The sequence below is a fragment of the Hippoglossus hippoglossus genome, chromosome 9 (assembly GCF_009819705.1).
Source record: "Hippoglossus hippoglossus isolate fHipHip1 chromosome 9, fHipHip1.pri, whole genome shotgun sequence".
Classification (NCBI taxonomy): Eukaryota; Metazoa; Chordata; class Actinopteri; order Pleuronectiformes; family Pleuronectidae; genus Hippoglossus; species Hippoglossus hippoglossus.
Window position 1 is genome coordinate 5,314,910 of NC_047159.1, and position 11,711 is coordinate 5,326,620.

The 11,711-nt window shown below is 42.6% G+C and overlaps 2 protein-coding genes across 4 annotated transcripts; one reads left to right on the forward strand and one right to left on the reverse strand.

The window, feature by feature from the left end:
- Positions 1–951: 951 nt before the first annotated feature.
- Positions 952–2,233, reverse strand: LOC117767373 (gamma-crystallin M2-like). The gene is made up of 3 exons (XM_034594939.1): positions 2,134–2,233; positions 1,374–1,619; positions 952–1,265 (listed from the first exon to the last, which is right to left on the reverse strand). Exons 1-3 carry the CDS (start codon positions 2,164–2,166, stop codon positions 987–989), a joined length of 558 nt encoding a protein of 185 aa, XP_034450830.1. The 5' UTR covers positions 2,167–2,233; the 3' UTR covers positions 952–986.
- Positions 2,234–3,793: 1,560 nt separating this feature from the next.
- Positions 3,794–11,561, forward strand: inpp5e (inositol polyphosphate-5-phosphatase E). Of its 3 annotated transcripts, none has more exons than XM_034594919.1 (11): positions 3,794–3,902; positions 5,191–6,048; positions 6,863–6,986; positions 7,076–7,173; positions 7,377–7,501; positions 8,036–8,155; positions 8,267–8,374; positions 8,593–8,754; positions 8,858–8,973; positions 9,096–9,232; positions 9,455–11,561. In XM_034594919.1, exons 2-11 carry the CDS (start codon positions 5,252–5,254, stop codon positions 9,585–9,587), a joined length of 1,920 nt encoding a protein of 639 aa, XP_034450810.1. In that variant the 5' UTR covers positions 3,794–3,902; positions 5,191–5,251; the 3' UTR covers positions 9,588–11,561. The 3 variants fall into 3 exon arrangements, with proteins under 3 accessions (XP_034450810.1, XP_034450812.1, XP_034450811.1); XM_034594921.1 differs by having other exon boundaries at positions 3,804–3,895; positions 5,194–6,048; XM_034594920.1 differs by having other exon boundaries at positions 3,818–3,956.
- The last annotated feature ends 150 nt before the right edge of the window (positions 11,562–11,711 follow it).

Consider the following 11,711-nt stretch of genomic DNA (forward strand, 5'->3'; position numbering starts at 1 on the left):
AAACAACCAGCTTGGGTTTAACAGCTTGTGTGATTTCTATATCCACACAGTTATATTCAAGGCAGCCTGGAGCTTTTCACCCAAGTAAACACACTATGGAGCAATGTGTTGTTTTGCCAATTTTTTATTGTAGATATTTTGCTTTCCTAATTTCTTCCCCCAAAATAGCTTGTATTCATCAATGAGTCTCTATGATATTTTCACGAAAGCCAGATGTACCTGAAAGATTCAGTGTGTGGGATTTAGTGGCATCTAGTGGTGAAGTTGTGTACACACAACCAACTGAATACCCATGGCCTCGCCCTCACGTTTCACTGACTCCACCTTCTACTCTCTGATAGAAACACAGTCACAGACATAACACATTTTAAAACAGTGCAGGTCTGTTTCTGTGTAAAGACACCATCGATCTTATTGACCTGGCCAAGCTAAAGAAAAATGCTAAACTTAAAATTAAAAAGAGCACATTAGACTGCTAGTGCTTTAGTTTGTGCAGGTTTTTGGAATAAAAATATTTATGACAGATGGAGAGAATCGCTATCAGACATGCTCTTGAAAAGATGGTTAATGTTGGATTTGGGTCATTACAACTGTACAACCGTCATTTATGCAATTTTCAGTTTTACTGATTTTATTTTTACATACATTTTCTCTTTGTAATGCTATTTTTGTAATACGAAGACACACCCTGGTCTTCTTCTTCTATTTGGCAAGTTAGGTTTTCTATTTTACATGTTATATTTGTTTAAAAAAAATGTTGTATCCATTATTTATTTATTTTATTGGTCCTTAAGCGCATTGTACAAGTACTTTGTTTGTTTGTTTGTTTGAAGATTGTTCACAGTTGTATGTTCAGACCCACAGCTCAACTGACTGAATGATGATGAAAAACCAGCTCTGAACTGTGTGAATGTGTGGAAACGCCCAGAGTAAAACGACAGGAAGCAGCAGTTTAGGTTTTGACAGTTTTATTCAGTGCAAAGAGTTTAATAGCAGGAGTCGGTGATGCGCTTCATGCTCATGAACCTCATTCCGCTCATGCCGGTGTTCATGAAGGTCCTGTACTCGCCGGGCCTCATGTACATCATCCTGCCTCTGTAGTTGGGCTGCTCGTACATCAGCCAGTGGCCCTCCATCACGTTGCTGGACTGGCAGTTGGACATGCGGAACCTCTCCATGATGTTTTCACAGTCGTCCATCAGCTCGTGCATCTGGCCGCTGAAGTTCTCCCTCTCGTAGATCTTCATCCTGAAGGAACCCCTGTGCTGTGGTGCAGAAGAGGAGCATTATCTTCAAGCTTTTCTACGGCTTACTATCACTTGGATTTCAAGCAATTTCAGTTACAGGGAATCTAGCCAGGTGTGAGATCTTACCATGGGGATCATGCGGCAGGACTTAACGCAGTCGCCGCTGGTGCCCATCATGCTCATGTAGTCGGAGTACTCGCCCCTCCTCAGGAAGTGCTGGTTGCCCATGTAGTTGGTGCGGTCGTACACCATGAAACAGCCTTTCTCCACCCTGCAGGACTGACACCTGCTCAGGAAGGAGGACATGTCGGGGCAGTCGCTCATGCACTCGTAGGTGCGACCCTGGAAGTTCCTCTCCTCGTAGAAGATGATCTGGAGGGATAGAGGGAAAGGCTTTGGTTTGGCAGTCGTGAGGTACATGAGAGGCACAAGTTCGAGTAAACCCAGTAAATATGGAGTGACATGAGTTGTGCTTCAGGCCCCATAAGTCAATCATTCACTCTTTAGCTTTATGCTCAGTTTTTGTTCTCCACCACCAACTTTTACGGGAAATGTCTTTTTCTTTTTTTGGATTAAATTCTCCTATATGTTTGTTGGCTAGATGCTAACTTTGTCTACTGTTTGTAGCTCGGCAGTTTTCGCTGCTTGCTACGACCAAAATACGCAACTGGATCGCTGAATGAAAAAACAAACAAATTAAATACCAAAACAATAAGCTAAAATACACTCAAAAACTGAAAGTAAACAGACAGGACATTACAAGTCCAAATGTTGTGTTTGTCAATATTTCTGCCAATTAAGCCATGTGCAGTTTAATCATTGAAAGATATAGTTATCTTAAAGCAGTAATAATATTATAATAATATTACTGAAAAGAAGAACTTACCCTGCTCATGGTGTTCATTCCAGTGGAAGTCATTTTTGCTGGTCAGTGGGTCTCTGCTGTGGCTGGAGCTGCTGCGGTTCTTGCTCTTGCACTAAACTGTACCCTGCCTGGTTTAACCCTTTTCTTTTATACCTGCCGCCGTAGACTGGCCCTTTGTGTAAACCCCCTGAGCCAGCAACGATGCCATAGAAATGCACAGAATATGGAGGGATTGTCCCCCGTTTCCAGGGGGCGTTTCTCGCACAACACATGCTGGTCACAGAAAGGGGGGAAGGGGTTAACAATCGGGGGTCTCACCTTGACGTTGTTCTGTCATTGTCACAGACAGGGTTGTGTCAGCAAAAACATTTTTCCCCCCGCTGAATGTTTTTTTTTAACGTGGATTGATTTATTATCTGTCATTTGTGAAGTCGCTGACGTCGCCCTGTATTCACTGTTGTACATTACATGAAAAAAAAAAACTATAGGTAAAAACAGAGTGATTATAAAACCCTGAATGTTAAACATTTTAAAAAGAGTTTTATACAATAAACAGCAAAAACTTGCCTGTGAAGTTATAGTTATTAGTTCACAGAGAAATATTGGGTTAGTGATTATAGGGTTGATCTTATTAAACACAAAACACATTGATACATCATAAACCAAATTCAGTAACAAAAGGAGTTATCTTCTCATGATTCCACATATACATTTTGAAACACATTAATTTGGTTGTCTTTTATTTTGAAATACAGTAAAATTAAATACAGTAATCCCCTTATCTATGTATCGAGGTCAGAGTTAGAAGGTTTCCCAGCCAGGTTTTATATCTGAACCGAGCAGCTCAGAAAACACAACAAACCCTGAGGCAAATGGATTAAAACAGCAGAACACGTCAGGTTTTTCACTTCTATCATCCAAGACCAGAAATCTGAGGCTGCAGTGGACACAGGCTCAACAAAACCTGGACAGTTGGAAACTAGAAAGAAGCAGATGGTAAGATTAGAATTGAATGAGGGTGAATTCTTGGACCCAGCCCGTTTGTGTCACCTCTCAGTGTTGCCGGCAATGTGCATCCACTTATGGCCAAAATGTACCCATCTTCAAATGTCTACTTCCAGCAGTCACCAGATTTGTATCTAACAAACACTGGATATCTGCAGTATCGCTGAGAAATCTAAAGAAATAGAGATTTGAAGCAATCGGCTAAACACGGCTCAAGATGTTTAAAGGGATAGTTCACAGAAAAATGAAAATTCACTCATTATCTCCTCACCACTATGCCGATGGAGGAGTGGGTGAAGTGTTTGAGTTCAGGCTAAAAACACAGTGTAAATGATGTTGTTTCTAGTTGAATTTGAATGTCCAGGTTTACGGACACTCTTGTGTTTTTATTACATTTGAAGAAGTCGTTATAATTTACTTATTGGATTGGATTTGGCTGCAAGGTTGTTTACCCCTGAAACTCCAGAAGTGTTTCATGACTCAAACACCCATCCTCCATCAGCAGAGTGGTGAGAGGATAATGAGTGAATTTTCCTTTTCTTTTTAAACTATCCCTTTAAGTTCTTGGCGAATAAGAAGAATAAGGAAGGTTCCGCTTGCAGTTCCACTTCTCCTCACAGGATGGCGCTGTGACACTGACTCAGACTCGGCTGTGTGTCACCGTCTCCTCTTGGTTACTGGATCTTTGTTGTCAAACGTTGCTAAGGAAGTCAGAGCTGCTTCTGTAAAACTTAGCCTCACCGAGAGCAGACAGCTGAACACGAGAGGTAACTTCACTTCAGTGTGTAAACAACAACAAGACACGAGGACTGGAACATCACCTGTTTATTAACACAACTGTAAAAACATCCGCTGTACACGTTAGCTCGGCTAGCTGCTGCACCGCTAACATGCACTAGCTTTGCTAACTAGCAGAGCTCTTGCTTTGCTAACTAGTAGAGTTGTAGCTGTGCTAACTAGTAGAGTTGTAGCTTTGCTAACTAGTAGAGTTGTATCTTTGCTAACTAGTAGAGTTGTGGCTCGCTAAATTAATCCAGATTGATAAATAACGTCAGTATCTAAATGTGACTCGTTAGCTGAACGACAGCTAGCTTAGCACAAATCACTGCGTCTCTCTTCAGCTGTGTAGTTGGATAGCAACAGGGTTGTTGGCTAAGGTTAGCATTAGCTAGCTGCTATTGATCAGTCAACGCTAACTAACTAACTAAATAACTAATAGTCCATGTTGTCATGATGACACTATGTTTGTTTATTAACTGATAAACTACAGTACAAACTTTTATCGTGATTCTGTGTGTTGGATGAAGAATAACAAAGAATGAACCACGCTTCAGATTTGTTGCATCTGAGTTCAGGGAAACTTGATGAAAACAATAAATAGAGATTTGGTTTTTGACTAATTTGAAACTGGGGTTTTAGCTTCTCTGAGTTAATTTAGTCCAGATTTGATGAGTCTAGATCTGATCTGCATAAAGAAAAAAGCTGTGAAATTCCCCCTTTTCATTTTGTTTGTTTCTGTTTCAGCAAATTTAATAAAATTGTAATTCTTATTTTATTTTGTTACTATGTTTTAAACAGTCTTAAGCTCCTCTGGCTTAATTTAGTCCCTATTTGACAAGTGTAGATGTGGTGTCCTGGATGAGGGACATCAAAGTGTTTCTCTCTTTCCTTTTTGTTTGTTTTTCAACACATATAATAGATTTTCCACAAATCTGAAGCTGTGATTTTAACTGTACTCTCTCGTCCAGATCTGACAAGTCTCACTACAGTGGTTGTGCTTCAATCTGCACTGAAACCTGCTTAATGTTAATTACTGTATAATAAAGCAACAATAAAGATCACTCATCACTCCACAGACAAATCAAAGTTATGAAAGAATAAATTATCTGGAGTCAACTGATTACTAGTCTTTGATTTGACAGATTTGTTTTTCCAGTTAAGATTCCTCTGAACTGTGTGTGAAATGAAAGCAGCTTCTACAGTGTTTACATTCTTCCTGCCAACTGATGAATATTTGGCTAAATACATTTATTTGAACATTTTACTGAATCCCTTTCTGCTTTACATCTTCAGGTCTAAGCAATGAGAGAAGTTTTACCATCTGTCCACAGCGGGTCTCAGACATGACGAGAGGATGACTGAGAATGGCGAGGACGGCGGCGTCCATCAGCACAGTGAAGCTCCTGACATAAGGGGTTCAGTTGTCAAGGACAGCCGGCCACTCAAAGCCCCCTTAGTAGATGTCAAGCAACCAAATGATGCCCTTAAACTCACTGCTAGGAACAGAGAGGGAGAGCTCATTCCTTACCAGCCTCGGCCGCCCTTAATACCCAGGCAGACAAAGTCCAAGAGGAGTGGCTCCGTTGAGGAGACGATGAGAAACAGGAGGCTGAGAAACAGCCAGGAGAGCCTGAGTGACCCGGCTGAGACTGGCTCCTCCACAGACTCGCTTAAAGACGACCAAACAGGACCAGATCCAGGCGGGTTCATCGTCAGTAGCGCTGCAGCCGTCAGGAACCAGGACTCCGGTGCGAGACCCCTCTCTGCCACTTCCACAGGATCCCCAGTCTTCCGGGAGCGAGGGAGCAGTCTCTCAGATTATGAGAGGAGGCCTCAAAGCCAGCAGAGCGACCCCACGGACCAGCGGGTGCGGTCCACCAAGGTGCGCCTGTCCCCGGTGCAACCCACGGGGCCGCTGCCCGCTCTGGAGAAGGGCTTTGTGTCAGCCACTTTAAAGGCCGCTAATAGGATTGACAGGGATTGTTTGGATTATGCCGTGCTGGCCAGAGAGAAGCTCGGGGAGAGACTCCACAGGAACCTGAGCGACAGCCGGCTTCTGGAGAACATGGGGTCGGATAGTGCCTCTGTCAACTCCATGAGGTCCACGTACAGCGTGCTCAGCCCCATCAGACCTCAGGACGTCAGGAACAGGTACAGTAGCAGAACAAGGAGAGGATTTCGCTGGAGTCTTCTTCAGTCTTCTTCAGATGTGCAGCCTTTTTCCTACAGTTTATTCTTTCTGGTGTCAGAGCATTTTTAGAAAACCGGTTTCTGCCGAGGCTTCCTAAGCTGCTAGTTTAGACGTAGGTTAGTGACACCTTGAGCCAAATTTAGAACTGGGTCTGTGTATTTTCATCCTTTGTATAATAAATAGTTATTCATTTGCACATTTAGTTAACTTTGTCTATAGTGGGTCAGGGAGCTCTGACCAGGCGTTAATATCATTCTCATCAAAGGAAAGGTTACTATGCACATACACTTTAGACACAGTATCTTATATCTGCTATGAGACTTTAAGATTCAGTAGTCCCCTCTGCTTGGACGGTTTGGCTCAGCACAGCGCATCTTTCCTGATGGTGAGTTTGGTTCAACATCAGGACTGAGCGACACCAGCAGACTGTTCATTTCTTTGTGTGTGTGTGTGTGTGTGTGTGCAGTGCTCACATCTTTTAGAGAAAAGGGGAACGTGAAAGTGTGGAGGGAGATTAACACAGGATCTGAAGAGATGCTTGTTCAGCACAGTTTTTGACAGGAGGAGCAAAAAAAAAAACAGTTTTAGCCTAAAGTCTTGCTACACATTCAGAAGCCAGGAGGGAAAAGTCAGATGTTTGTTTTTATACCTTTGATATAAAATCTGAACCACAGTCTTCACTTCTCTCCTATTGTATATTAAGTTGTTATCAGTTAAACCCAAACACACTATGCTTCTAATAAAAGTGTTAACTGTCCAACTTGTATTTTCTAGGAGTTTTCTGGAGGGCAGCGTGCTGGGAAACGGTGCGCTGCTCGGGGCTGAGGAGCTGGACCGCTACTTCCCTGACCGGAGACTGGGCGTCTTCATCGCCACGTGGAACATGCAGGGAGAGAGGGTACGAGGAAATCGTGTCTCTGCAGCGTCTCACAAACCCAGAAACACCTGCACCAACTGGGATGTAACTGAGTTTTTGTCATTTCTCAGGGGCTTCCAGTCAACTTAGACGATCTCCTCCTTCCAACTGACTCTGAATTTGCACAAGACTTTTATATTATTGGGGTTCAGGAGGGCTGTCCTGACAGGTATGATACACTTTGTTGGATTTTAGTCATGTTCACTGAATAAAAGTGCCTTATGTCATGATTGATTATTCTATCAGGGATGTAAACATAGCTCTAAACGTGTGTGTGTGTGTGTGTGTGTGTGTGTGTGTGTGTGTGTGTGTGTGTGTGTGTGTGTGTGTGTGTGTGTGTGTGTGTGTGTGTGTGTGTGTGTGTGTGTGCAGGAGGGAGTGGGAGACTCGACTTCAGGAGACTCTGGGACCTTATTACGTCATGCTGTACGCAGCATCGCATGGCGTTTTGTTTCTCACTGTATTCGTCAGAAGAGACCTCATCTGGTTCTGCTCGGGTCAGTGCTACTTCACTTAAAACATGAAATAAACGTCAGTTTCAGGGGATTAAACTCGAGCTGAAACACTTTAGCAATAAGTTGATCTACAGATATATATTTTTTTTTTTAACAGAAATGCCCAGAATTGACCAATTCCACTTCTTGAGAATATTTGGTATTCGCTGATTTTGTTATTTATGTGATAGTAAACCGAATATTTTAATATTTGTGTGGACATAACAAGACATATGAGAACACCCCTTTTCTCTGTGGGAAAATGTAAAGAAAGTCTGATTGATGATGAAAATAAGTCCCAGACTCCTCCCACATTGATCTATGCTTTCATAAGTTTAGTGTAGATGAGATTGTGGAAAGATGATCATATTATTTTATTTTTAATTTGATGGTTTCACATTTAATCCACAGTTAGAATCAGTGTAAAAGGATTTTAATGTGATGACACATTTCTTCTCTGTACACGGCTCCTTCTCAGGTTTTTGTGTTTGAATCCATCTGATTTGTCACTAACCTTCATTCTGTTGACTGACGCAGAAGTGGAACACGCCACAGTCACGACCAGGATCATCTCTCAGATCAAGACAAAAGGGGCTGTGGGAATCGCCTTCACCTTTTTTGGAACTTCCTTCCTCTTCATCACATCCCATTTTACCTGTGAGTAGAAAGTGCGACTGTAGAAAGGACTGGTTATACGCTTCTACTGAAGTGAAGGAGGGATTGTGGCAGTTCCAGTGTTTCTAACTTGTCCTTCTGTTCCTCTTCCAGCTGGAGACGCCAAAGTTTACGAGAGAATCCTCGATTACAACAAGATCATCGAGGCTCTGGCTCTTCCCAAAGGCCTTCCAGACACAAACCCTTACCGCTCCACGCAGTGTAAGTTTCCCCTTCTTGAAAGATGAGGAATCAAGACTGTGTTCCAACCCAGAGATTTAATAAACCGTGTATCATGATGACTTTAACAGCTGCTGCAGTAAACGTCATTCTCGTTGTTCAAACATGATATTTCATGTATTTAAGTCACTTTTAAAATTGTCTTAAAACTGTTAGAATTACATTTAAATATATTGAGATCCAGTCATTTTTAATTGCAGCTGACGTCACCACAAGATTCGACCAGGTCTTCTGGTTTGGAGACTTTAACTTCCGGCTGAGTAAGGACCGCGGTGAAGTGGAGACCATCATGAGCCGCACCACAGGAGGCGACATGGGCCCCCTGCTGGAGCACGATCAGCTCTCTAAGGAGATGAAGGAGGGTAAGCAGGAAAGACAGAGGGTTACATTTCTGTGAAAAGATTTGTCCTAAATGGTCTTGGTGTGTTTGATCCTCACCCTGAGAATTTGATTCCGTTTCTCCAGGTTCTATCTTTAAAGGCTTTCAAGAGGCACAAATACACTTTCCCCCAACGTACAAATTTGACATCGGCCGCGACGTCTACGACACAACTTCTAAACAGAGAACGCCTTCATACACTGTAAGAAGCTCTGTTAATTAAACCTCCAAAATGAGTCAAATACAGTGTTCAGCTGCTGTATCTGGACTCAGGTCCTGTTAAATCTCCGCTGGGTTTAAGTTTTCTGTTGTTTGTGTTCACAGGACAGGATCCTGTTCAGGAACAGACAGGCCGACGACATTAAAGTGGTCAAATACAGCAACTGCTCCGGCATCAAGACCTCAGACCATCGACCCGTCATCGGTGTCTTCCAGGTCAAACTAAGACCGGGCAGAGACAAGTGAGTCACAGACAGTGTTAGTGGCTTCACTGTAAACGTGTTTTTTATAGGATCACCTTCTGTTGTAGGTCATTTAAAAACTATCTTATTCATACATTTTGGCCATTTGCAGATGTTTGGTCAGTAAGAATGTTTTTTCTGCCCTTTAAACTCGATGCTTAATTACTTTTTTTATTCTGACCTCATAACATCTGCTGTTCCCTGTTTACCTCTGTTTGTCAGTATTCCTCTGGGTGCGGGACAGTTCGACCGAGGCTTGTACTTGGAGGGCATTCGGAGGAGGATCAACAGAGAGCTGAAGAGGAGGGAAGCCATGAAGCACCAAGGGAGCAGCACCATCTGCGCCATCTCTTAGACCCTTAAAGTGGATTCTCTGGACCAGGCCAGACTGGACCAGGCTGGACTGGATCCAACTGTTCCAGAAACAGGTGGAAACGGACCAAAGGGAAACCAGAGTTGTCTTGAAGTCCCGCTCCGGGGGAAAATCATGTTTTTATGTCCCCTTAGTGCCTTTTTATTTGACAGAAGACATATTAACACCTTAACACTGCAGTAAACAAATGAGTCTGAAAATAACGGATTTCGTACAGGCAGGTTTTGTGATGTCACAATCCTCAGAAACCATTCCTGTCAACATGTGGGAGGGGCTCAGCGGCTGGAAAAGGCTCAGCTACAGGTGAGCGGAGACGGGGGGGGGAGAAGAGGAAGAGAGAGAGAGAGAGAGAGAGAGAGAGAGAGAGAGAGAGAGAGAGAGAGAGAGAGAGAGAGAGAGAGAGAGAGAGAGAGAGAGAGAGAGAGAGAGAGAGCGAGCAGGAGGCCTCACTTCACAGATCCTGCTCACAAAATAAGAAAGGGACGTGTAGAGTTGTATTTAAGCCATTTTAAGGCATTAAACCTTTTGAATATTTTATTTTGGGGAACAAAGATGATTTTTTTGGGGATGTATTAAAGTACCGGAGTGGGACTTTAACTACACAGAACCAAGTGCAGGTTGTGGTAACTGAGCAGACTGCGCCCTCTGTTGGACATTCTGGAGAACTTTGTGTGTGTGTGTGTGCTGCTGGTCTAAGGGAGTGTCTGACTGTCCTTGAGGGCAGGGACCTTGAGGTCAGTCAGACAAGCAGCGATTCGCAGACACAGCTGCAGTCTGGCCTTTATTTATTCAGCCCCCTCCGCCCAAACACAACAGGTACAGCGTGGGGGTGGGGGGGGTTGTCATTGTTGCTTTACTCTTCAGTCACACGCTGCAGTGTGAGCTGATGTAACTGCATTTCATTTTCTAATTCATTTTCTAGCCATTTAAAAAGCATCATGAAACCCAGTGTTAAGGTTTTTGTCTGAATTTGTCATTATTGTTGAAATGCCTTGTGACTTAGGGAATCACACGTAAGTGCAGTCAACGTTTCGCTGCACCTCACATCACACTGGTCGATTTTTACCTTTAAAGAAGAAGAAGAAGGGAGCTGTTCCATTGTTTCTGTCGTCGAGTCAAATGGCATGAAATCAGCGAACACTACAGGGATGCGGTCGTTACACGGTACTGTTGAATTTCAAGTGTATCTGACGTTTTATTTTTTTAAGGAACTCACTTCCTGTAAAATAGACGGAGGATTTTATTTATTTACGTTATTGCCTGTCACACATTTTTCTCTTATCAGGCCAAGTGATCCTTTACAGCAGATTCTAACTCATTGCCTTAACCTCTCACCACCGTGCTGCGTAACCTCATATATACTGTAACCTTTCCACGTACTGTATGTCACATTAATGTTTCCATCATGAAGAGCAGTCGGCTCCACGAAAAGTGCCTGTAGGTCTTGTTTTCATTTCCTCTGGACCTCTTTGTCTTTTTCTATGTTCACCTGTGATGTCACAGCGTTAATAAACATTTTAAAACACTCGTTTGTCGGCTGAATTGTCGTAAATCACACTGCAACGCTGGAGCTTTTGAAATATATTGTTTTTATTTCAAAAAAATAATATATTTGATGGAATGGAACTGCAGTTGTTTACAGGTCACATTTGTTGTATTGGCTGCATATTGTCAACGTGTGGCCTTCTCTTGGTTTTCCAGTTTTACCAACTCCTAGCTTTAACAGGCGACCTCCGAAATTTTATTTTAATTACGACTAAATTTCCCAAACGTGAGGTGTTTCTTTACTATTCTGTCATTATCAAGTGTATGTTCAAACACAGGACAGCATTAAATATTAACTATTCATGTGAATCCTCTCAATTTACTGCCACTTGTGTAATTACCACTCAAAACAAAAGGGACTTTGAATGAGTCGTGTCGACACTGAGGATCAAACCGCCCACTCCTCTCTCCTCTAACTGTCCAGCCCAAAATAATTTACTGTCAAACCTCACCTTAAATTTATCCCCTTTTATTGAAATCTACACGGACACCAACAAAAACATAAAATACAGAAAAAGGTTTGACTGTAGAGTTCAGTCTCTTCACAGAGCGTCGATCTCA

Coding starts and splice junctions, on each gene's coding strand:
- LOC117767373 (XM_034594939.1), bottom strand. CDS start 2,166: ATGACTTCCACTGGAATGAACACCATGAGCAGG. Junction 1,620..2,133: donor GAATGAACACCATGAGCAGG/GTAAGTTCTTCT, acceptor CTATCCCTCCAG/ATCATCTTCTACGAGGAGAG. Junction 1,266..1,373: donor CCTGCCGCATGATCCCCATG/GTAAGATCTCAC, acceptor TCTGCACCACAG/CACAGGGGTTCCTTCAGGAT.
- inpp5e (XM_034594919.1), top strand. CDS start 5,252: ATGACTGAGAATGGCGAGGACGGCGGCGTCCATCAGCACAGTGAAGCT. Junction 6,049..6,862: donor CCTCAGGACGTCAGGAACAG/GTACAGTAGCAG, acceptor TGTATTTTCTAG/GAGTTTTCTGGAGGGCAGCG. Junction 8,755..8,857: donor CTCTAAGGAGATGAAGGAGG/GTAAGCAGGAAA, acceptor CCGTTTCTCCAG/GTTCTATCTTTAAAGGCTTT.